We start from the raw sequence: 25205 nt of genomic DNA, 5'->3' as shown, positions 1-25205 counted from the left end.
AGCTGTTGTTGTGAACCCGCATCATGCGGTCAAAGGAGCTCCCGATGCAAGTGAAACAGACAATTGTTAGGCTTCAAAATTAAAACAAATCCATCAGAGAGATAGCAGGAACATTAGGAGTGGCCAAATCAACAGTTTGGTACATTCTGAGAGAGAAAAAAGAACGCACTAGTGTGATGTGACAGAAGACAGAAGCAGCCGGAAGAATTCTGAAGTGTACAGGGAAATAGTGTCTGCCCAGATTCAGCCAAATGCAGCAAAGCTGATTGGACAGCGCTTCATACAAATGGACGATGACCCAAACCATACAGCAAAAGCAACCCAGGAGTTTTTGAAGGTAAAAAGTGGAATATTCTAAAATGGCCAAGTCGGTCTCCTGATTTCAACCTGATTGAGCATGCATTTCACTTCCTGAAGACAAAACTAAAGGCAGTTAGGCAGTAAAGGCCCAAAATTATGAAAATCGTGTCGGTGTCCAAATATATATGGACCTAATTGTAAATGTAGCTTTGAGCATAAGAATAAGAATTTAAAAATGTAAACGTCGTACAAAATCTTGCCAAACCCAAAGTGTAACGCTGCTTTTTCATTTCTATCATTATTTGCAATTATAGGGATAACCTTTATGACATTAACTAGCAGGAAATTGCAGAAGCTGTCTAGAACAATAACTGAAGAGCTATTTCACTATTCATTATCTTTAAATGATGTCAGCCGAAGAAGAAAATGGTTTGAGCCCTGTTGACCTGGAACATGTATAAAGGTTCAGGTTAATTTAATGAAGCTTTATGTTCTAGTGTTCAAGTGTGCGTGCAGCACATGGCCCCCTGAGAGTTAAAGCCCCAGAGCCTCTGATTGTGTTGATGCAGCCCATGGCCACATTACTGGAATGTTTCATCAAAGACGATTTATCTTGTAAGAAAGTGAATGTGAGCATAATTTTCGGTAAATCGAGTGAGACGCGGTTTGTAAATAGTGGTGCGCAATGCCTGTCAAAACAAGTATTAAATTACTTAACATAAGTCTCCAGAGCATATGACGTTAACCGAAGAAGAAAGTTGTTTGAACTCTGTTAACCAGGAACATGTATAAATAAAGTCAATGGACTACTTGCAAACTACTATTGGTTTTCCTACAAACCTGCAGCAAGCCAGTGGTTTCATCTTCTCTTAACAGTGTTTTTCAGTTGAGGAACATGTATTTTAAGTCTTCTTGCAGACACTCGTCTTAAAGGGTTAGTTCACCCAAAAATGACTCACCCTCGTGTTGTTCGAAACCCGTAAGACCTTCGTTCATCTTCGGAACACAATTTAAGATATTTTTGATGAAATCTGAGGGCTCTCTGACCCTCCCATAGACAGCAAGGTAACTACCACGTTCAAGGTCCAGAAAAGTACCAAGATGATCGACAAAGTAGTCCGTGTGACATCAGTGGTTCAACTGTAGTTACGAAGCTACGAGAATACTTTTTTGCGCAAAGAAAACAAATAACGACTTTATTTCACATTTTCTAATGACGTCATCACGCCGGATCTGGATCAGCGCCGCCACACGCTCATTGTACTGTCGTGAACGCGCGTCCACAAGTGACGCAGTAGAGGCGAAAATGTGGAATAAAGTCGTTATTTTTGTTTTCTTTGCGCAAAAAAGTATTCTCGTAGCTTCGTAACTTTACAGTTGAACCACTGATGTCACACGGACTACTTTGTCGATCATCTTGGTACTTTTCTGGACCTTGAACGTGGTAGTTACCTTGCCGTCTATGGGAGGGTCAGAGAGCCCTCAGATTTCATCAAAAATATCTTAAATTGTGTTCCGAAGATGAACGAAGGTCTTACGGGTTTCGAACAACACGAGGGTGAGTCATTAATGACAGAATTTTCATTTTTGGGTGAACTAACCCTTTAAGTGGCGTTTAGTTAACTGGGTGGATGCAGCACATTGACAGCATACCTAACTATCGAGACTTACTATTTGAAAACAGAAGTGCGTCACAAAGCTCAGTGCAAGTAGTCCATAGGGTTTATTTTAGAGATCACCATACAGTCTTCAAAGAGACCTTGAGTTTGACCAATTATAAATATCGATGCTTTACTGAAACAACAGCATTTAATATATCTGAGTGGCTGGTTTCAATGGTAGCATAAATGTGCTGCTAATGAGTTGATGCCCTCATCGCTGTTCATTAAGCCACTCGGCACCGGTGCTATGAATGGCAATTAATTTGCAAATAACAGCCATGTGACTCAAGGCTCAAGCTGAACATTTCCTTTATCATAAGTGTGGATGGTTTCAAAGACAGAGTCATAATTGTGATGCTTACCAAAATGCTATTGAGCCCACATAAAGTATGCTGACCCAAAAGTAAAACGCAGAAGTACAAATTCCAACATTTAATTGAAGCGTGTAAAAACATGCTCTTCGTTAAAATGGAATAGCCTGACACGCTCTGAACATCCGTAACAGCTCAAGCACAAGCTTTTCAACCCAGAATGAGAAATAAAAATCACTGTTCAAGGTAAAAGAAGAGACAGAATAGTTAAATGTAGCATAAAAACAAAAACAGAACTGCTGTATGCTTAAATGAATAGTTTGTAGCATTATTACAAATTCTGTGATACTTTACTTAATGTCATGCCATTTCAAACCTGTATGAGTTTCTTTAGCCGATATACAGGAAAATATATAAAGTGTGTTTGAATCATTTTGTGTTCTACAGAAGAAACCGAGTCAAATGGGTTTGGAGTGACATGAGGGTCAGTAAATGACACCGAACTATCCCTTTAAATGCATCACTTGCAAACGACAGACCAAAAGATGTTTTAAATAAAAAATCATAAAGCACCTCATGAATTTTTACTCATGAATACTGATCTGTTGTTAGCATAGCTGTTTAGAAAGCATCTATATATATACAGTACAAAACAAAAGCCTGCATCGTTCTGCAAACGTTCAGTCAGATCCTTCTGGACTATCTAATGGGTTGTACATGTAGCTATTTCCAGTTTATAAGTGAAATATGGTCCGTGGTTAACTTAACTTGAAGAAACTTTCCTATGTTATAATCCTATGTTCAACAAGCACATAAACTTGTAGTCGATATGTGTGCACTGTATTTTGGAGAATGTGAAAGTCTCTTTAAATGTTAACATAGACTTTATTTTACTCAAATCCAAAACCACTTTTCTGAACTCCCACTGGAAATTCCCTGGGGAATTTATGGACGTGCTAATTCTCTTCTGGGTTTTAGGACTACAGACCGAATGAACTATTTGATCAGTTTTGTCATTGTTTCATTCCGTTCTTGCAGTCACTTTAATGTTTTATCCTGCAGATGTTTTCCTGACATATTCAAAAAGCATCAAAGCTGAACCTGATCTCTCAAGTACTAAAGGATCTATAATACTGATGCTTCTCATTTAAACCTTTGTAATACATCTGCAAAGATACGTTAAGATGCTAATAATGATACAATGTGAATAATTTACAGAATTATTTTTTATGAACAATGAAGCCATTAGGCATATTAAAATATGGCTACTTTTTTAGCATAGAATAACTGTAAACCGACCGCTGAATTGTTGAATATTAAAGCACATTAGTCTTCAATTATTTAATGGTCCAACGTCAGTTTCCACCCTCAAAAAAGGCCTAAATTAAAAATCTGTTTATTTAAAATGTATATAAAATAGCATGGCGTTACACTGTTTTAAAATAATGGCATAGTTTATTATTTGCATCTTTTTGATTTTATTTAAACAATCCTAATTCAGAATGCATTTATTAAATTTGTTTAGAATCGGCATAAAACAATTCAGTTCATTCACTTAAGAATGGTTGAAATACAGCTAGCTGTGCAACAAGCAATATTCGAATAATTAAAATGTGTGAGATTGATTTATTGATGATAAATATATAAACCTGGCTATTGTGTAAACTCATTCAGTTTATTAGTACTATTGCAAAAATCCTACCTGTTTTTGAGTGACTGACGAATATGCAACGCATTAAGTTTATTTGTTTGTTCATGTGAACTGTGTAATCCAAATGGATGGAAATTTTCTATGCAAATCAAATAAATTTTTCATTTTAAAAACTCCAAATGCTTATAATTTATTATCTCTTTGATTTTTTTCATCTGACTCTCTTTGACATTCTGTTCATTTGAAACCTCAAAACAATTAATAAAGAACAAGGCAAGGTGATATTGAAAGTCAACAAACCTCGAGCTACTTCATAGATGTGCAGTTTTAGAAAATTAACGCCTTAGAATGTTTGTCAACCTAATCAGAATCCAGTATGCAATAATACAGTCACTGCCACGTTAAATCCCATTTGCAACCATTGTCATTTATAACAATCACGTTGCTCCTTTGTAATGCCTGAAAAGTGTAGCACTTAATTTTTGTACCGGCGTAACCAGCAGTTTTTCTTGTGCAAATCACTTGGATAGATCTACTCAGTCCTGGTAGCACTGTGGTTCATCAGGGCCTGGGCGAGGCGGTGGACGAGAAGGGGGCGGGGCTCGTCCGGGCGGAGCTGCCTGAGGGGGCGGAGGCAAGGTGCTGGTTGATGAGGGCGGCAGGAAGCTTGTTGCTCGCGGCGGTGTGGGTGGAGAAGGAGGCAGAGTCACATTGATGTTCAGACAGGTAGCAGGAAGAGCTCTGGTTGGAGGTGGTGTGTAAGGGGGAGGGGTTATGGATGTTGGGGGCGGGGTTGACGGCAGAGGGGGCAGGGTGGAGGTTGGAGAGTGGGCGGAGCAGCACGGGGTGGGCGGCAGGGTGCCCTGCGGGACAGGAGGGCATCTGCTGTGGGGGAGGCTGTAGATGTGGCTCGACGGGTTGTTGTAAAGCGGGTATCGAGGGGGCGGGCAGGATTTCACACGGGTAAATTTCATGCAGCGACCCTGTAGAGTCAAACATTTACATTTCATTTGTAAAAGCTCTTATATGAATACATTTTGTATAAGAAATGAAACAAGAAAACACATTTTTTTTGTCAGGACAAAGAATTAAGCCATGTTTTCTGGATGTGCCAAGTTTTTGAATAACTTAAAAGGTGTTGATGTGTAAATGTGACGTCATACACCGTTGTTGAAAAGTGTGAGGTCAGTACGATTTTTTTTTCTGAAATTAACATTTTTACTCCGCAAGGATGCATTAAATTGATTAAGTGACAGTAAAAAGGCATTTAACATTTTTTAAAAAGTGTGCTATTTCAAACTTTCTATTTTTATCACACAATCCTAAACAAAAAAGTTTTACAGTTACCACGTTAAACATTGATAACAAGAAATATTTCTAAATCAGCGTATTAAAATTATTTCTGAATCATCATGTGACACTGAAGACTGGAGTAATGATGCTCAAAAATTCAGCTTTGCCATCACAAGACTAAAGTACATTTTAAAATGTAAAAAAAAACGTTATTTTAAATTGTAATATTTCACAATATTACTGTTTTACTGTTTTTTGATCAAATTAATGCAGTGAGCATAAGATACGTCTTTCATAAATATAAAAAAATTACCACAAAATTTTGAATGGTAGTGCATATTAATAGCACTTCATTTTCTGATGATTCCAAGGCATGGTTTTTAGGAAAATTATTAAGTACATATATTTAAATAGTATGTCAAACTCTTGACTTCACAAGATCAAGGAAAATCTGATTTCTTATGACAACTCTAATTGTTTCTACTTAAATCGGACTTATTCCACAGTATGGCTAGTTTGAATGATAAAAAAGGCATTCGTGAGATGAATCGAGTACAGTTTACTGTTTTGTGTTATATAGCTCAGTGCAGTTTAATATAGCTTTAAAGAGTCAACAGAAGCTCTTGTTTGCCTGTGAAGATCCAAAGCAGTCCCATTGCTTTAATTTTAAAGGCCATCTGATTTCCGTCCAACTTTCTTGTTCTATTTAACAGCAGATCAGACACCCCAAAACTCCCCTCTGTGCATTCTTCTGAGGGAAAGGGGAGGGTGCTTAATATTTTAAGCAGACTATGGTGCATTCCTTTTAGGCAGGAGCAATATTAGCAGACTGGTCCTATTGGTCTGAAGCTGAGCCAGCGTCCTGAGTACCTTCAGTCTGCCTCTGTTTCTGACTGCACTTATTTCTAACAGCTGGCCTCCTTTCATCCTCAATATACATCACAATGTTTTCAAGTGTTCCTCACAATCTGCCTGCAACATTTTAAGGAGAACCGATTCTGAAATAACCCAGAGGACTGCTTTATTCAGCATTACCTTCTACTACCTTGTGTGGAAAGTTTTTAGCCCTATTTAATGTGTTGTTATAACTTGAAAATATTGTCATAGAGTTAAGCAATAAGCACAGAGTTTATATGGCGAATATCTATGCTATAAGTTTGATATGAAGTTAATTTAATAAATTATACGCTACATGTCAAACAACTGGAATAAGGATTTTTTTAAGAAGTCTCTTATGCTCAGCAAGGCTTTTGAAATAAATTAAAATACCTTTTCTGAAATATATTTTAAAATGTCATTTATTCCTGTGATGGAACTTTCAGCCGAATTTTCAGTCTAATATGCTGATTTGGTGCTCAATTAATATGAATGTTGTTTTTTTTGTTGTTTTTGGTGCTTACTCCAAACTTCTTAGTGTACCATGGTCTCCACAAAAACATTAAGCAGCAACTGTTTTTAATATTGATAATACGAAATCTTTCTTGAGCATTAAATCAAAGCATTTTAGAATGATTTCTGAAGGATTATGTGACACTGAAGACTGGAGTAATGATGTTGCAAATTCAGTTTGCATCACAGGAATAAATTACATTTGAAATTATATTGAAATAGAAAAGAGTTGTTTTAAATAGTGATAATATATCACAATTACAGTTTTAATTGTATTTTTAATCAAATAAATGCAAGCTTGGTGATCATAAGAGATTAAAAATGTTTATTGTTCCATACCTTTGACCTGTTATGTGCATACGCCACAAGTTTAGCGCATCTGTGTTACGTATGGCACTATTCATTACCTTCTCTCCCGGCTGAGGTCTCATCACAGATACGAGGTCATATCCTCTCCTAAGCCACACCCACAGGGCATCCAGTTTCCCCTGAAAGATCCAAACACAACAGCGGTTCCAAGAGATCAACACTTGAAAGCATGCTGGTGAGAAATTCAAGCTGCAAAACACACTTCATCAGCAATGCAAAGATGATTTTCAGGGTAATCTGTAATTGACTACAGAGAGCGGTACAGAGAGACTTATAGAGGGCTTATCTGTTGAATTTTATTTTAGGCACATTGTTAACAGAAGTTCCACTAATTTTCCAATTTCCTGTCAGGATCAAAGAAAAATAATAAGCTGGTAGAACAGTAGCAGTTGGAATTTAGTGACCCAGACATCTAATTGACTGACTCTGTGTATTTTCAATTCAGTGAATATTCAAATTTCTCCTTATTTGGGTGTAAAATCACTTTACTGAGTAAATTATTTGCAGAATCTGGGCCAAATACACACTGAAGCTTCTCTTCATTTCTCTCAACCTATATGTGTTTAATTTCTCCCTCTCAGAGTGAGCAGTCACCCAACATAATCCAGAGGAAAGAAGGTGGAAGAGAGAGAGAAAAGGAGTTTGTTTTGTTGGGAAATGTACCAGCTCTGCAAAGCTCATCTCCCTTGGGTCAGCTCAGTTCAGTGTCTGGTTTAAATTAACCCTCCCCTTCCATCTGACAGAGACATTATGAAACAATGCAAGAACCGCTTCCCGGACTGGCTGAGGCCACCACAGCACACGCCGCTTCTTCTGAGCTCCTTCCAGTCTTCTGATGAATGACCAAGTCGTTCATTGTCCACCAGATGACCATACCGTAAGCATGACACTGCACTGGGTCATCCGTAGCTGTTGTGTTGTGTTTTTGCAAGGACGCACTGGGAAATGAATATTTTCTGGCTTACTTTGTATTAATTCAACACCTTTTACGATGCCATCCTTGGCCAACGTAGACCAGCATGAATTTTCAATCTGGTTCGGGCTGGTTTGCTTCTGGTCAATGCCATGCTGTTCACCAGCAAAACTTGATAAATTAAGAATAAAAAAAATCACTTTATTAGACTTTATTTTAAAAGATAAAAACTGAAGAAAATAAAAAAAAGTCTGATGGGGACACCATCTTACCATCTAGAGTGTGTAACAATAAAGCAATCGGTATGGATCGATGCATCGATCAAATGACTAACGATATGATTTCTCAACACAACGCAACAAAAAAATATATATCTATAAGATATATTAAGACTTGTTTGTTATAAAAGAGATGAAATTGCCACAGAGCTGTCATTTAAATTGATTTGATTATTTTGACATTATTTATTTTGATCTATTTCTCTATATCATTGTGTATTTTTGCAACACCTGGAGTACCTATTTTGTTGTGTATATCCTACACTGAAAAAAAATGAATGTAGGATTTTCTATGAAACAATTTTCACTCAAAAAATTGCTCATAAATTTCACAAGTAATTACAAAGAAATGGCAAGTAAGGCATTGAACTAAAATATAGAAAGTATTAAGTAGTATATTCGTATAAAATGTAGTCCAATAATCTTTATTTAAAACTTTGAAAAACTGAGTATATTAACATTGACAAAACAAACTATATTACTGCACAAGCCATTATTTATTGTTCTATATTATTTAAAAACCTAAAGTGTATTTTTGTTGTGGATGTCCCAATTGGGATAAAGAATTTGCTATATTCAGATTCAAGTTCAATTAAATGTTCATGTTAAATTTTGGTTGCATTTTTTTTTGTTGTTAAAAATGTAACTAGTTGTGTAAAATAGACACACAATATTGTAACATGAATATATCAATTGCATGCACCTGAATCTAATCAAATCGTAATGGTTTTGCAGCATATCTTGAGGTACTAGCAAATAATGTATTGTTTTTTTTTTTAGGATTTATTTATGGGCTTTTTTATGCCTTTATTTGGAAAGGACAGTGTAGAGTAGACAGGAAAGCATTGGGTGAGGAGAGAGGGGAGCGGGATCGGCAAAGGACCACAAGCAGGGATTCGAACTCGGGTCGCCGTGAGCGCAGTTGCGCTGTATGTCGGGGCAATAACCGCGAGGCTATTGGTGCCGACAACGTATTGCTTTTAAGACAAATTTGAACTTTTAAGACATTTAGAATATCTAAATGTTATGCTTTAGTTTTTTTTTTATATTGTCAACAAAACCTGTGGTTGCTCTTGTAGTCCCCCTGAAAGTACACTGATCTACCTTGATTGGCGAGTACCACTTCTGAGGAGAGATGGGTTTCCGCATGCCATTGTTTAGGGTCCCACTGGTCGGAAACTCAAACTCTTGCTCTGGCATCTTCACCCGAGCATTCTTTGCCTTCTCCAGTTTGGCTCCTTCTTCAGTGGATCCCTTGTCTCCCCAGCGCACCTGGACACACACATACACATTCATATCATTGCAGTGGACCGGAGCAAATGGAAGCTGTTGTTTTCTTTCCAGACACCCTTGCCTTACTTCCATTCTTTTGATACCGCCAACTCCTCTCCCACCATAATACGAGGCGTCCACTGTCGGCCATTTCTTCTTTGGGTAGGCTTCATCCTCTTCATCCTTCAGAGAAACACAGACATATTAAGTTAACATGAATTATTCAATGACTTGATTTTATCAATCCAGAATTGATTGGATTGTAATTCCATGTCAAATTCTGTTGGTTTTAAATTGTCACTGGAAAAACATTATGATGAACAATATAACAAAATATTGCTTACAACAAAGTTTCAGTAGAGGATGGAAAAAGATGCTGTGGCTCATGCTAGCCAGCCAAACTGACGCTGTAATTATTAGGCATTAAAAAGATGATTTGAAGTGTTTGGAGCAGCTGATTACAAATGAATGCGTCCTTTGTTTAATTCAATTATGCTCAAGGGCACACAAGAACAAAGTCATTATTTATTCTCATGAAAACAATCTAACGATAATCTTTCCCAAGCACGGACAGGAAATGATGTCAGCCTATACCTTCCAGTGATTTATCTGGATTTCATAGCTCATAAGAAAGACAGAATTGGGTTTCCATATGTTCCCACATGGTCTGACTGCAACATGTTTAATGAGCCTAGGAGAAAGAACTGAAATTTTAGCATGAGCTTGACTTTTATTTTATTTTTATTTTGAGTGCTATCCTAGATGTCAGCTGCAGAAAGCTTTTGCAGTCTTTTGATACTTGCTAATGATCCACCACTTATCTCAAACCCTGTCTTCAGGGTTTAGAACAATGTAACATTTATCAAAATAATACATTAACTCATTTTAAATGCAGTCCATGTGCGAACTGTAATGACCTTAACTCTACTGACAAGAGAAGCATCTTGCAAAAGGATAATGAAAAACAAACTGATTTATTTGAATATTACATTTAAAACAATTTTTCCATTTAATTATTTATTGTTACATCTAAAAACATTTTTAAGCATGATTTAAGTTTATGATCGGTAAGATTGTTTTAAATGGTTTTGAAAGAAGTAGTCTTACACTCTAAAAAATGCTGGGTTAAATACAACCCAGTGCTGGGTAAAATAGGGACACAACCCAATTGCTGGGTTTGTCCCTATTTTACCCAGCACTGGGTTGTATTTAACCCAGCATTGTTTAGAGTGTATGCTCATCAAGGCTGCATTTATTTGATCAAAAATTCAGTAAAAACAGTAATACTGTGAAATATAATTTTATAGTTTTTTATTTGAATATATTTTTTTATTAAATTTGTAACTGAACTTTCAGCATCATTACTCCAGTTTTCAGTGTAGCATGAGCCTTCAGAAATCATTTTAATATCCTGATTTGCTGCTCAAGAAACATTTCTTATTATTTGCACATTTGAAAAGGGCTTGTTGCTTAATATTGTTGTGGAATATGGAATATTTTAAACCATCATGACCCATCCCCAGTACAGTACAGTTGATCTTTCTGAAGTAAAAGTTCAGATATCAAATTTGGAGCGATGAGCCCTGAGTGCAGAAATCAGGGATCGGTTTGTACTTCCACTGCAGACTGCTACCTCAGACACTGCAAGAACTGCTTTAAGCTTATGGAATTTCCTGTTTTGAAGGAGCAATCGGAGACTTGGAAAGAGGAAGAGCTGCAACGTGTCCAGGTTGAAATGTGCTATGGACAATTAAATTGTTCTAAAAAATTCATAACGTTGGTGAGGTAGTACAAAAATTCCTCAACAGTGGAACTGCTCAGGGGCGTAGCCATCATTTCAGAAGTGAGGGGGACAGAAATTTATTCACACCGGCTCTTGAAAACCTCTATGCGAACACACTTGCCCGAAAAAGTGCGGGGGACAAATTTACGCGATATTAAACGTGGGGGGGGACGCGTCCCCCGCGTAATCTACGCCCCTGGAACTGCTCTTTGTCTTTTCTTTTCGTCCCCTGGTTTTTACATTGATCTTAGTCCAAAAAAAGTGTGAAAATCATTAGAATTAATCAAAATCCTGAAATTCGAGAACTTGAAGCAGCACTATGTAACTTTTTCTGTGTTCAAAATTTGCAAAATGTATATAATGAGCGAGTACACCATGAATTCATCTTCCTAAACAAGTTTTGGTCTTATTCCGAATCACTACGGTACACTTATAATAAGTACTTATTTTTCTTCCAAAAGCACCTAGCAACAAATTTAGCTGTTTAAAACTTTTAGCGACTTTTGATAAGTGACTCATATGATAAAAAGGCACACATTTACCATTTAAATTATACAAAAAGAGGAAAGATGCCTAGCAGTACACACATCACGTGAATTAAGTTAGTTGCTATTTACAATTGTTTAATAATAATAAATAATTTAGTAATTTAATAATTGTTCATATATGATACACTTTGTTAGTAGCTTGTACTTGTGATTGTTGATCAGTTAGTACACTGTCAGAAAAATATTTTGAAAAGGTATTATCTTCCAAGACATTATCTGTTATCCATTATCTGCTGTAACCCGAAAACACAAAATACAATGCGTAATTTAAAATGTAGGTAAAAAAACGTGTGAATAATAATTATGGAAAATTCCTTCATATTAATAGATTTTGCCCTATTTTTACATACTTTTCTTAGAGTGTAGCATACAAACTACTAATACACTGCTTAAATCTATAATCGTTCAGAATGAGTAGTTTTACTAGTTTACTAGCTAATAAAAATAAACTTAAATTGTAATTGTTAAAAAATGTGAAAGTGTTAAATAATTCAATGTTGTATTTAAAATTAGTTATTTATATTTTAATATTATATTATGCATTTATATTATTTTATAAACACATCTAAATTAACATATTTAGATTTTTTTTTTTTTTGCTGAGATTTGATGCAGTGACAATTTTGCATCGTGATTACGCAATGACGTCACCGCGCAATGACATCGCGTCATTTAGCAACTTTTAGCAACAAATCAATCTTCCTTTAGCAACTTCCCCTGAAAATTAGTTGGCAACACTGCTCACTCTGTCCTCTGTCATTATCAGTTTGGCATCCGTGGGCACATCTGTGAAAACTTTGCTGAGCAAATGTTTGGAACAAATATCAGTAGGCGTCCCTTCACAAGAAAAAGCCTCTGAAATAAACTTGAAGCTAAAAGGTTCCACGATGAGAACAAAACACACTGTTGATCCTACCAAGACACCAAGGCGTAGCATTGAAAATACAAATTAAATTAAAAATTTTATTTGCAAGAAATCAACCCTTCCACTTTACTTCTCAAACCTTATTTAAGTAATTACAAATGTGATTTGAGAGCTAAGGCATAAGGGAAGATTTTCAGATAGGTCTGTTTCACAAAGTTACTAAATGGCTTCAGATTACTTCAAATGTGTACAAGTCACATAGACTACTTAATATTTTTGTGGTGCTCCTATCAGCTCCTGCTATCCATTTTGCATGTGTACAGTAGATATAACAGCTTGGACATTTTGCTAACTACCTCTTTCTGTTTTCCACAGAATCAAGAAAATTACAGGATTTTGTAACGACATGAAGGTGAGTAAATGATGACACAATTTTCATATTTCCTCTAAAATTACTAGATTACCTAACGTTCATGTCTGAAGATGCATATAAAATCTGATTCTTTTTGTGATGTGATCTCGAAGTGGTTCAGGATTCAGGAAACAAACAAATCACCTTGGTCACACTTAATTTTAAGGTCCAATTTTCGCTATTAACAAACCATTAACTAAGACTTGCCTCAATAAACTTCTAATTTGCTGCTTATTAATAGTTAGTGAGGTAGGTGTTAAGTTTAGGTATTGGATAGGATTAGGGATGTAGAATATGGTCATGCAGAATATGTGCTTTATAAGTACCTACAAACAGCCAGTATGTTAATAATAGGCATGCTAATAAGCAACTAGTTAATAGTAAGAATTGGTCCCTATAAGTGTTGCCATCATCTCTTACCGAACTGTCGTCCATGACTGGTGGCGGTGGCTCATGGACAATCTGTTGACATTAGAATGAAAATAAATTCTTAACTTTAAACTTTTATATACACTGAATTATATAAGTATATTTAATGCATCAATTATGCCTAGTAATGCACCGTATAATGAGTTGTATGATCTCATGAATAATTATAACCTCAGCTTTAATATATCACAATTGAATAATTATCTATTCATTATTACACCTTTAGAAACTATAATGCATTAAAACGTATGACAAACAACCAATCTACATTTTACGTTTGGTTACAATTATTTGTGAAAAGAAGTATATAATGAGCAGCTTTAAAATCCAATATTCATAAAGGCTTCAAGTAAAGTGTTATCAAAATCGTTGTTACAGCCCTTTGTCACAGTTATCATTTGTGAAGGAATGAAAATAAGATTCGAATGCAAAATATTATTTTAAATAAATGATTCCCTTTAATTCCATCTTACTTACTAGCAAGACTTTTTCCATGGCTCAGAATTTCACATTCATTTGCACTTCAGAAAAGACATCACTGGGCTCAAAAACTGCTTGAAAACCACTTCTCTGCACCGTAATAACTGGTTTTTGGGCTCCAGTTGGGGTAACTTTTGAAAAAGAAAGCTGAGATGAGGGGCTTCAGTGCAAAACTTACCACTGTGCAACAGAGGGGCCAAAACCACCAGAGTGTCGCCATAGTGATCAGCAGCAGCAGTATCAGCAGCGCTATGGCCAAGAACGTTCCGTCGGTCTGATGGACAAAGCAGAGAAACAGATCCGGGGGAGGTTTATGGTCCAAAGGAAATAAACGTTGAATAATCTTCCTCATGCCACACTCAAACCCTTCTGGATGGGGTTCCACTTAAAAATGTGGGGTGTAATATAGTTGAGGGAGAGAATTTTAATAGGAATTGCTGCAAGGAGCTTTTTAAAACACTACCTTGATCTCGGTGTGACTACCCCAGGAACCCCTTAATAAGGCATCTTATATTGAGTGTATTTTCTTTATCTCGTCTGAAATCAAATATAGTATCTCTCGAAAGCTGTGAATAATGTTTCAAAGTCACATTTCAGCCCAAAATCAAAGGAAAGAAATATGAGTCTATATATTTATTGAACTGAAAATGAAGCCTATTTTTTGTTGCATTGACATCATTTTTATAATTGTTCATAATAGTAATTTATTATTACTGTAATGCAAAAAATAAGTAGTAATAATATTTAAATTGTAAATGAACATCTTTATGATCATTTAAAAAATCACTGCATTATAGAATATGAAAATCACCTTAAAATATAAAAAGTCCAGATGCATGCAAAAATCTTGCATGTTACAATTAAAAAACAAAAATATGTCCACACACACAGTTGCAAGAAAAAGTAATTGAACTATTTTCATTTTCCTGGTTTTCTGCTTAAATTGCTTCCCGTAGCCGTGTATTAGACCTGCACAATGTCCAGGAGTCATTTTGGACCATTCTTCCTTACAGAACTGCTTCAGCTCACCCATATTCTTAGGACGTCTGGTGTGAATGGCTCTCTTGAGGTCATTCCACAGCATATCTATTGGGTTGAAGTCTGGGCTTGACTGGGCCTCTCCAAAAGGTGGATTTTATGTCTCCGAAGCCATTCTGTAGTAGATTTACTTCGATCTTTAGGGTCATTATCCTGCTGCACCACCCAGCTTCTTCTGAGCTTCAACTTGCAGACAGCTACCTTGAGATTATCCTGTAGGATATCCTGATGAACTTGGGAATTCATTTTCCCCTCCACAGTGGCACTTCACTTCTTTCCAGGTCAAGAAGCAGCAAAGCAGCCCCAAATCATGATGCTCCCTCCACCATACTTCACTGTTGGGATGATGTTTTCATCTTGGTACACTGTTTTCTTTTTACTCCATACATAGCGCTGCATGCTTTTCCCAAACAATTCTATTTGTCCACAAGACATTTTCCCAGTAGTGTTGTGGAGTGTCAAGGTGGTCTTTGGCAAACTTTAGGCGTGCTGCAATGTTTTGTTTAGAGAGCAGTGGCTTCTTTCTTTGTGTCCTTCCATGGTTACCATGCCTGTTCAGTGTTTTATGTATGGTTGACTCATGAACAGAGATGTTAACCAGCTTCAATGAATCCTTCAAGTCTTTAGTTGTTACTCTATGGTTCTTTTTCACTTCATTGAGCATTCTGCATTGTGCCTTTGGAGAGATGTTGGCTGGGCACTTACTTCAATGGAGAGTAGCCACAGAACCATATCATCTGCATTTATAGTCAATTTGTCTAACTGTGGACTGATGAATATCTAAAGTCTTTGAGACTAATCTGTAACCCTTTGCAGCTACATGCACATCAACAACTCTTGATCGTAGATCTTCGGAAATGTCTTTTTTGCATTCTTTTTGGCATGGCTCACATCAGCTAATGCTGCTTGTGAATAGCACACTGACCACGCTGTTTGGGTGTTTATATCAGTCAGTTTAGCCCCAAACAACACCTTTATTCTTGTTTCATTGATTGAACTCCTGGTTTGCTAACACCTGACTCCAATTGGCATTTAGTGACACCAGAAGCCTAGTGTTTCATTTACTTTTTCCACCATTACTTTGTATGTTTAATGACTGTGCTCAATAAAGACATGAACGATGATGATTGTTTGAGTTTTATTAGCTTAGAAATATTGTTTGTTTGTGACTTTGTCGGAAAACATTTCATGATAGTAATTACAGCAGGGTTACTCAAATCTTGCCATGGAGGGCCAATGCGCTTCAGCTCCAACCCTGACCAAACTCGCCTACCTGTGATTTTCGAATGATCCTGAAGACATTGATTAACATGCTCAGGTGTGTTTGATTGTGAAAATCACCTTAAAATATAAAAAGTCCAGATGCATGCAAAAATCTTGCATGTTACAATTAAAAAACAAAAATATGTCCACACACACAGTTGCAAGAAAAAGTAATTGAACTATTTTCATTTTCCTGGTTTTCTGCTTAAATTGCTTCCCGTAGCCGTGTATTAGACCTGCACAATGTCCAGGAGTCATTTTGGACCATTCTTCCTTACAGAACTGCTTCAGCTCACCCATATTCTTAGGACGTCTGGTGTGAATGGCTCTCTTGAGGTCATTCCACAGCATATCTATTGGGTTGAAGTCTGGGCTTGACTGGGCCTCTCCAAAAGGTGGATTTTATGTCTCCGAAGCCATTCTGTAGTAGATTTACTTCGATCTTTAGGGTCATTATCCTGCTGCACCACCCAGCTTCTTCTGAGCTTCAACTTGCAGTACTGGCAGTGGCTCTGCCCAGTGTAACAGTGGGAGTGGGCTTGGCACTGCTGCCCTGCAGGGTTACTGTACTCACACAGCTGACAGTGGTGATGGTCACAGAACTGGAGATAAAACTCAGGCCGTTGTTCATACTGACATGAAGGGAGGCAGTCCTATGAACGAAAAAGAGACAGACAAATCTGGCTGACTTGGTTTTATTTCAAACTGTTCACATTTTTTTTTTATTAATTTAGAAAATAAATACAAAAAAGTATGTATTCCAGTTGTGCTTAAATTACATATAAAGTATACTACCATTCATTAGCTTGTGGTCGCTAAGTAAATAAGTCTCTTAGGTTCACCAAGGCTATATTTATTTGATCAAAACCCAGTACAGTATAATACAGTAGAAGCAATAATACTGTGAAATTACAAATTAAAATAACTGTTTTTTTTTTATTATGTTACAGGAAAGTTACATATATAGTCTTGTTAAAAAAATAATTTCATGGCATAACCAAATCTTTTTTTTTTCCTGTAGATTTTTTTTACATTCTTTAATTCAAAATGATGAGCATTTACAACAGTTATGATAATTACTTAACTATTATGAAGCATTTACAATTCGTTTAAATTGAAAGTGCTAAAATGCATGGGAGAAGAGTTACTTTCATAGAGACTACTTTGGGCGTCTTTCTGTCCTATATTTTAATTTGGTTCTTGGCTTGTGTGCTTCTATTTCCATTCTAGCTTTATTTGCTTCAGCTGAAGAGAAAGTTTCCAGCAAGTCTTACGTTCCCTCCTCCTTCAGTACCGGTGCTGGGCAGAGCAGGTACGTGTCTTCGACAACCAGAGGCCTCTTCACTGGAGAATAACAACACACAGAAAAAGAAGCAGTTTGATAAATGTCCTCAGGGTTGATATCAGTAATTCGGTTTCATTTTACGAATTGTTTGTAAATAATTTAACAGCAGCTTAACCTATAAGCCAGTCTGAATCACCGTTACACATTTTCATTTCACCATGCACTATTTAAAAGTTTGGAGTCAATAAGATTTCTTTTTTTAAAGAAAGTATTACTTTTATTCAGCAAGGGCAAAATAAATTGATCAAAAGTTGAAGTAAAGACATCTATAATGTTACAATTTTTATTTTCCAAATAAATGCTATTCTTTTGAGCTTTCATTTCATCAAAGAATCTTGAATGTATCATAGTTTCCACAAAAATATCCATCACAACTGTTTTCAGCACTGATAATAAGAAATGTTTCTTGAGCAGGAAATCAGAATATTAAAATAATTTCTGAATAATCATGTGACACTGAAGACTGGAGTAATAATGCTGAAATTCCTTGCCATCACAGGAATAAATTACATTTGAAAATATAGTAATATAGACCAGGGCTGAGCCTGGTCAGTACCTGGATGGGAGACCTCCTGGGAAAACTAGGTTGCTGCTGGAAGAGGTGTTAGTGAGGCCAGCAGGGGGTGCTCACCCTGTGGTCTGTGTGGGTCCTAACGCCCCAGTGTAGTGACGGGGACACTATACCGTCAACAAGCACCGTCTTTCGGATGAGACGTTAAACCGAGGTCTTGACTCTCTGTGGTCATTAAAAAAATCCCAGGAAGTCTTTTGAAAAGAGTAGAGGTGTGACCTCGGTATCCTGGCCAAATTTGCCCATTGGCCTCTGATCATCATGGCCTCCTAACAATCCCAATATCTGCTAATTGGCTTCATCACTCTGTCTCCTCTCCACCAGTAAGCTGGTGTGTTGTGGGCGTTCTGGCGCACTATGGCTGCCGTCGCATCATCCAGGTGGATGCTGCACGCTGGTGGTGGTATCCCCTGTATCCCCTGACAATGTAAAGCGCTTTGAGTGCCTAGAAAAGCGCTATATAAATGTAATTAATTATTATTATTATTATTAATAGTCATTTTTTTTACTGTATAATTCAATCAAATTAATGATGGTGAGCATGAGACTACTTTCAAAAACAGAAAAAAATCTTACCAAACCCAAACTTATGAACAGCAGTGTAGTTTTCACCAAAACAAATTTTTTTCTCCAAAAACATTTATTGCTGTCTGTAATAAACTAATTAATAATAAACTAGATTTTCATATTTTTTGGAGAATAATGGTGAGTATTTGTTGTTAAAGGAATAGAGTAAATAAAACTTTACTCACCCTTAGGTCATCCAAGATGTAGATTAGGTTGTTTTTCATCAGATTTGGAGAAATTTAGCATAACATCACTTGCTCACCAATGGGTCCTCTGCAGTGAATGGGTGCCGTCAGAATGAGAGTCCAAACAGCTGATAAAAACGTCACAATAATCCACAAGTACAGTAATCCACACCACTTCAGTCCATTAATTAACATCTTGTAAAATGAAAATCTCTTTGTAAGAAACAAATTAATCATTAAGACTTTTTAACTTAAAACCTTAAAATCCACTAACATATTTGTTTAGAACTGTTTTGGACTGTTTCACTTGTAAAATGATGCTTGATCTCTTTCTCTCCTGATTCTTTTTCACTGGAGAAAGCAATATTATTGATTGAGGACTCACTTAAATTAAAGTTAAAAATGGCTTTGATGATTGATTTGTTTCTTACAAAGTTTTTCACTTCACAAGACATTAATTGATGGACTGGTGTCATGTGCATTACTTGTGGATTATTGTGATGTTTTCATCAGACTGTCATTCTGACTTCACCCACTGCAGAGGATCCATCATATTTCTCCAACTGTGTTCAGATGAAGAAACAAATGAATTTACACCTTGTAAGGCCTTAAGAGTGAGCAAATATTCACAAATGTACATTTTTGGGTGAAATATTCCTTTGATGCAAGACTCAGTGCCATGATGCTAGAGTGTTCTGGGTGATTGCCAGGGTGTTACTATACAGCTCCTAGACTGTTTTGGGTGGTTGCTAGGTGGTTACTTACTGGCTCAAGTCAAGAGTCCACCCTCAAGCCTCTATGATATTTTGTTCTGCAGATATGACTCAAGTCCCACTTGTATTGTAAATCTATTGGATGTTTTTGACCCATTTTCTTATAATAGTACACCTCTTCTCAATAAGCCACATGATTTGAGGTATTATTTAAACAGTGCAGGACAAGTTATGCGCTGAAGTTTGAAAAGCCCCTACACATGAGTAATGCTGATGCTTGCCTTAGCAATAACCACTAATAATTATTTTCAGAAGACAAACACCGAAACTCTATTGCATCTTTACCACTTTGGTTCAGCCTTAAACTAAAGGGCAGAATTTTTATTCTCTTGTCATTTTTCCACATGAAAAATGAGAAACTGGAAAAAGTTTGACTCCAAAGCCTATTTACGCTGGCCTAGACTCATGCACACACACACACACACACACACACACACACACACACACACACTGGTGAGATGGACTTTGCATTCCCCCATGCCATCTGATATTCTTTAAGTAAAACAGCAGCTGAGAGAGAAGGATAGATGCTCAGAGCTCAGAAATCATTAGGACATCAACACCGCAGCAGACCAATTTCTAGCCATTCGCTTCCAAGATAAATCCAGCATTCCAAGCGCTGTGCGTTGAGCCATTCTATTAGTTACCCAATGTAATGGTTATGCAAGAGTTGCACGATGGGGAGTAGAGTTTAGTGCTATAACCTAAAAGAACTGAAATTGTTCACCTAAATGTGAAAAAGAGCTTCGAAGGTGCTTTTCATGACATTGGTTAAACTCTGCATTTGCTAATCAAACCGATACATATACAAAACAATTAAAAACCTCCAACATATTTGAACAAAAATCCTGGTAATATTTTCCATGGTGTGTTTTTTTTAATGGTGTGTGGATGTGTTTGTGCACATGTGGTTTATGTTGAAGTCAAGTCTTGTGATTTACAAGTGCTGCGGACAACCTTTCTCGAGCGGCATGCTAGCTCATTGTTGAAAACACGACAGCCGTACTGACATTTGGATTCAATTGGCTTCTTTACCAATACAAAAGACTGTCTGCATTGCCACATGAGCAATGACAATGCTACATTAGCCTGGCCTGGACTCACTTCTGTGATTTAACAACTTTCACTCTTGCTCCTTATCAAATGAGGAGATCGTTGTCGGTTGGCAGTTAATGCAGGTTAACCTATTATTAATTCAGCAGCACACAGCTGGCAGTGCAAGGAACAGAAATAGTTCTGTGCTGTTTTCACTTACTCACGGTGAGGGTGTTGTTGATACGGAAACTGCAAAGGATTCTGTTCACATCACGGGCGTGAAGGAATCCGTTCCCTCGAACTACCACCTCAAAAGATTCTGGAACAGAGGAAACACATTGTGTTTGATGTTAAATACATGTTGTGTCCTAAATATATTTAAAGGGGTCATCGGATGCCCATTTTCCACAAGTCGATATGATTCTTTAGGGTCTAAATGAAAAGTCTGTAACATAGTTTGGTTAAAATTTCTCAATGGTAGTGTAAAAAACACCTTTTTTACAATGTCAAAAACAGATCTTTTCAGAGCAAGCGGTTTTGTAGCATTTTCCTTTAAATGTTAATGAGCTCTGCTAACCCCGCCCCTCTCTTCCGAGCTGCTCTCAGAGAGACTGTACACTTTAGCCGCACTCATCGTGAAACTTGCTAATTAGCACATTATTATGAAAGGCGATTTGCAAAGATTCATTAAAAAACCTTATACTCACTTCTTCTGTAGGTTAAGCTGGATCACAAATGATTTGCGTGAACATAGATTACATCTGCTCTGGCGGTGAAACAATGGCGGACTGATGACAGCTCACTCAGGGCAGGTCTAAGGTAAAATGCCAGTCCAGTCAGTGCTGAAACGCTACTGTCAATCAAACTGTTGTGGGAGGGGCCTGTTTTTGTGACATCACACAGACAGGCATCTGAGATTGGCTCGATTTGAGGAAGGGGTAAAGATTTTAGTAGATTAAAAAAAACCACTGGGTGGATTTTTATAATTATAGGGTGGTTGTGTACACACAATGCCAACACATATTTCAGTTCAAACAACTTGTAAAAGTGCATGTAGCATCCGATGACCCCTTTAAAAAAAATCATTTGTAATCGAATATAACCATTCAGACAGAATTGTTTGTCCAAAAATAATATCTTAACACTTTTGGTTTGAATCGGTTTTGTAAAATTCAGATTTGTTTTGTGGTTGTATATGGCAAAACAAAAAAAAATAAAATTGTTTGTTTCCTAGCTGAACTAGGTCTTTGCTTCAGGTCTGATGTCTGTTTACCTCCTGCACAAATACTTGAGGGCTCCACGGCGAGGATTTCTATACAGGATCTCTTCAGGATCTGAGGCAAGAAAAGACGAATGCATTTATTGTTGAATGTTTTAAGCAAGTCACAGCAACCTCATAAATGACTGATTTGAAGCAAATATGTGTCAACTCACAATTGATTTAAATAAAGTTTGGCATTAGCTTAGCACTGTAACTTTAAAAAAAATGATCAATTATATATAATATTATAAATGTTACATATAATAGATATTTTTTTAAATTTTGGGAACTAAATTTCATGTTTAGTTTTATTTGAATTGAATGTTATAATTGTATTTGTAAAATGCAATTTATATTTTTATAATTGTATATTTGTATTTTTTTTATTTTTATATATATAACATTTATCTCACTTTGCGTGCCATCTTGGATGGATTTTATTTTTCCGCTGAGCCACTGAGTTTGTTGAAATGCATAATCGTTTAAAAGGTTTTTTTTTTTATTATTATTTTATTTACGTGAAATTCTGCCATAGAATTTGGATTTATGCCATTTGTGTGTCAAAAGCACACATCTGATACCATAAAATGCTGCCTACATAGTAGGGCTGCACGATTAATCGCATGCGATATTTAACGTAACAGGTAAAGTAAAATGAGTATAGTCTAATATTTCGCAAAATGCTCTTCTCTGGATTAGGGCTGCATGATAAATCGCAGGCGATATTTACCGCGCATCTTATCAGTAAAGCCGGGTCTGTAATCAGCGTAAATCTCCATCACCTGCGGGCTTTCACATTGAGCAGCATTAACTACACAGAGCCGTTGTTCACTGATGAGCAGCGCAAAAAATCGCGCGAATATGCGCATTAAATATCGCATGCGATTAATCGTGCAGCCCTACTACATAGGCAGCTCCAAAGTTTCATGAACACAAGTGTCACAGCTCATTTGAAACATCAATAAAATCATCAGTAGAAAGAAATGAGTAGCTGTATGGAATAGTTTAATTTTATTCCATTCACTCACCGAATCAATGACCCCTCGCAGGGCTTCAAAGCCATCATTAACAGGAAAGACGTGATCTTTGCTGTCAGCTATTGTTGCCAGCTGTGACCGAATGAGAAATCATGAAAAATGTTTGTGTATTCTTTCATTCTTACATTGGATTTTAGTTACCGAAAGATCAAGATTGTGGTGACCTGTTCACAATGAAGGGCCGACAAAACAACCCAATAGCTGGGTTTGTCCCTTTTTAACCCAGCGCTGGGTTATATTTAACCCAGCATTTTTTAGAGTGTGTATGCCTACTGCAGGTTTACTTCGCGCAGCTGAAATGTCTTTTGATATAGCGACTGCTAAACGTCATCTTTAACACGTTTAAAACTTTCTTTGTGGTGTGTAAACATGTAACAGAATGATAGGCTATATATAGGCTAATAGTAGTTTTCTTAGACCTAGCCTACGTTTTGTCGCTGTACCATTACAAACAGTGAGCTAGCAGCTCTACCACCTCCGGCGAACGAACGCGATATTTTAGCGTACTGTCTAAAATTGCGGTAACATTAGTCAAATTTCGGCGAAGCGACTGTTGCAAGTTATTTGTATTTTGTGTCAGTACTTCATAAATAGAACGAAGCATCAGTTTACTGCCAGGGATTGATTTGTCTTGCCGTGCCGCAGCAAATCCGCATGTGGAAAAGATTTCGGCTTCAAGCGAAGTTGCCTCTCGTGTCGAAGTTTATTGAAATTACTGTATATTTCGTAAATATGACCACGGCTTCATTTTAACTTTTGAGGTTGTTGTAACGCTGTTTAAAAGTATATAGTATACTTAACTTCAAAATCGTTCTTTTAACGTTTTAAAATGTCTGGTCAATAGGCTATCTCAGTCACATAAGTCATCTTAAGAATTTGATATAACGTACCGTCACCTGTTCCGTAGTATATCTGCTCACTTGCCTAAAAAACACATATTTGTTTCAATGAACAGTGCTTTTGTTCTTATGTCTACTTTACTGGAAGCAATGGCAACAATCACTTCTTACCTTCTGAAAACCTTTGTGCATGAAGGTATCTCCACCTGGCAAGACTCTCTGAAGTTCCTCCAGTCCAGCACGAATCTGATCCCTGAACATTAAATTTTTGCCTTTTGAAATGGTGTATTGCTTTTTGTTTAAATAATGAAATGTAGTTAAGATACAATTAATGTAATTTACACTTTTTTGTTTTTTATTTGGACCAGCTAAGCTAGAACCAAACCAAAGGTCACCAGCATAAAGGTTGGACCAGCATGGAAATGAGAGCTTATGCTCTTCTTGATTTGTTTGATAAACACAAGATCATACAAATAATGCTGACAGACTCGCAGCAGGTACAATTAAATCGAAGTAATCAAAAGCTTTTCAGTCAGAGTTGGCAGTTTGAAATCACAGCATGTGTTATGAACTCTTGCCTGTCTTCTGTCAGCTTCATCAAGATTCTTCCCTCCGTTGAAAAGACTATGAAGGACATGCGGAGCTGGGGGCTGAAGACAGAGCATAATAGGTAAGATTTTCTTTTTTTATTTAGAAACCATCATGCTGCAGTTGCCCCCTATTTGACATTAATTGGGTCTAATAGGATTCCATTATAGCTTTTTCTGCTATACAAGTTGTCTTGTCCTTAGCATTTAAATTGGCTCTGCAGCCTTTTAATTGCATGTTATGATATTTTAGGACAGTTGACCGGCAACTTAAAACTGCGTACCGCAGTAAAGTGTACAGTGTTTTGACAATTTAATTTTAAACACAACAGAACAACTTTGTTGTTTGAATTTTTAAATACATAATAATACAGTAATCTGACCACAAGAAAATAATAAAAAACTATACAATATGAGTTCAGAATCACCAGAATCACCTGATGAACTTGTGTGCAAGGTGATCCACAAAATAGTAGATTTCATTCCAGTGGTGCTGTACACTTCCAGACCTGAGAATGAAGAAAGGTTATGACAAAGACAATATAGAGTTAATGCATTTAAGTATTCAGAATTAAAATTCAGTATTTGTATTAGGGAAAAATAATCAACATGAATTTCCTTTCATTAGGTAAAATATTAAACTAAGTGGCAAAGTATATTGGTCAGTTCTTCTTTCTTTATTCTTTTTAGTATTTAGTATTAATATATATTTTTAGTATTTTTTATTATTTAAAAACAAGTGTCTTCATA

General features: G+C 36.6%; 1 protein-coding gene across 1 annotated transcript in view; it reads right to left on the bottom strand.

Moving 5' to 3' along the window:
- Positions 1 to 3801: 3801 nt before the first annotated feature.
- The window catches only part of LOC107689766 (anthrax toxin receptor 1-like), a 25718-nt gene continuing 4314 nt past the window's right edge, over positions 3802 to 25205 (bottom strand). Inside the window, exons 2-17 of the mRNA XM_016487913.1 lie at positions 24893 to 24964; positions 24447 to 24518; positions 24040 to 24121; positions 23920 to 23953; positions 23171 to 23193; positions 23021 to 23101; positions 22005 to 22065; positions 20952 to 21050; positions 17530 to 17599; positions 16830 to 16908; positions 14133 to 14228; positions 13466 to 13507; positions 9525 to 9620; positions 9270 to 9437; positions 7013 to 7093; positions 3802 to 4906 (exon numbers count right to left, since the gene is read on the bottom strand). Coding sequence (XP_016343399.1) covers positions 4460 to 4906; positions 7013 to 7093; positions 9270 to 9437; positions 9525 to 9620; positions 13466 to 13507; positions 14133 to 14228; positions 16830 to 16908; positions 17530 to 17599; positions 20952 to 21050; positions 22005 to 22065; positions 23021 to 23101; positions 23171 to 23193; positions 23920 to 23953; positions 24040 to 24121; positions 24447 to 24518; positions 24893 to 24964 — 1603 coding nt within the window. The 3' untranslated portion in view covers positions 3802 to 4459. The remainder of the gene's footprint in view (positions 4907 to 7012; positions 7094 to 9269; positions 9438 to 9524; positions 9621 to 13465; positions 13508 to 14132; positions 14229 to 16829; positions 16909 to 17529; positions 17600 to 20951; positions 21051 to 22004; positions 22066 to 23020; positions 23102 to 23170; positions 23194 to 23919; positions 23954 to 24039; positions 24122 to 24446; positions 24519 to 24892; positions 24965 to 25205) is intronic.

This window comes from Sinocyclocheilus anshuiensis, unplaced genomic scaffold, assembly GCF_001515605.1.
Source record: "Sinocyclocheilus anshuiensis isolate Anshui unplaced genomic scaffold, SAMN03320099.WGS_v1.1 scaffold393, whole genome shotgun sequence".
NCBI classification, from domain to species: Eukaryota; Metazoa; Chordata; class Actinopteri; order Cypriniformes; family Cyprinidae; genus Sinocyclocheilus; species Sinocyclocheilus anshuiensis.
Note: the sequence above shows the minus strand (reverse complement) of the source record. Positions and strands in the feature narration are given on the sequence as shown.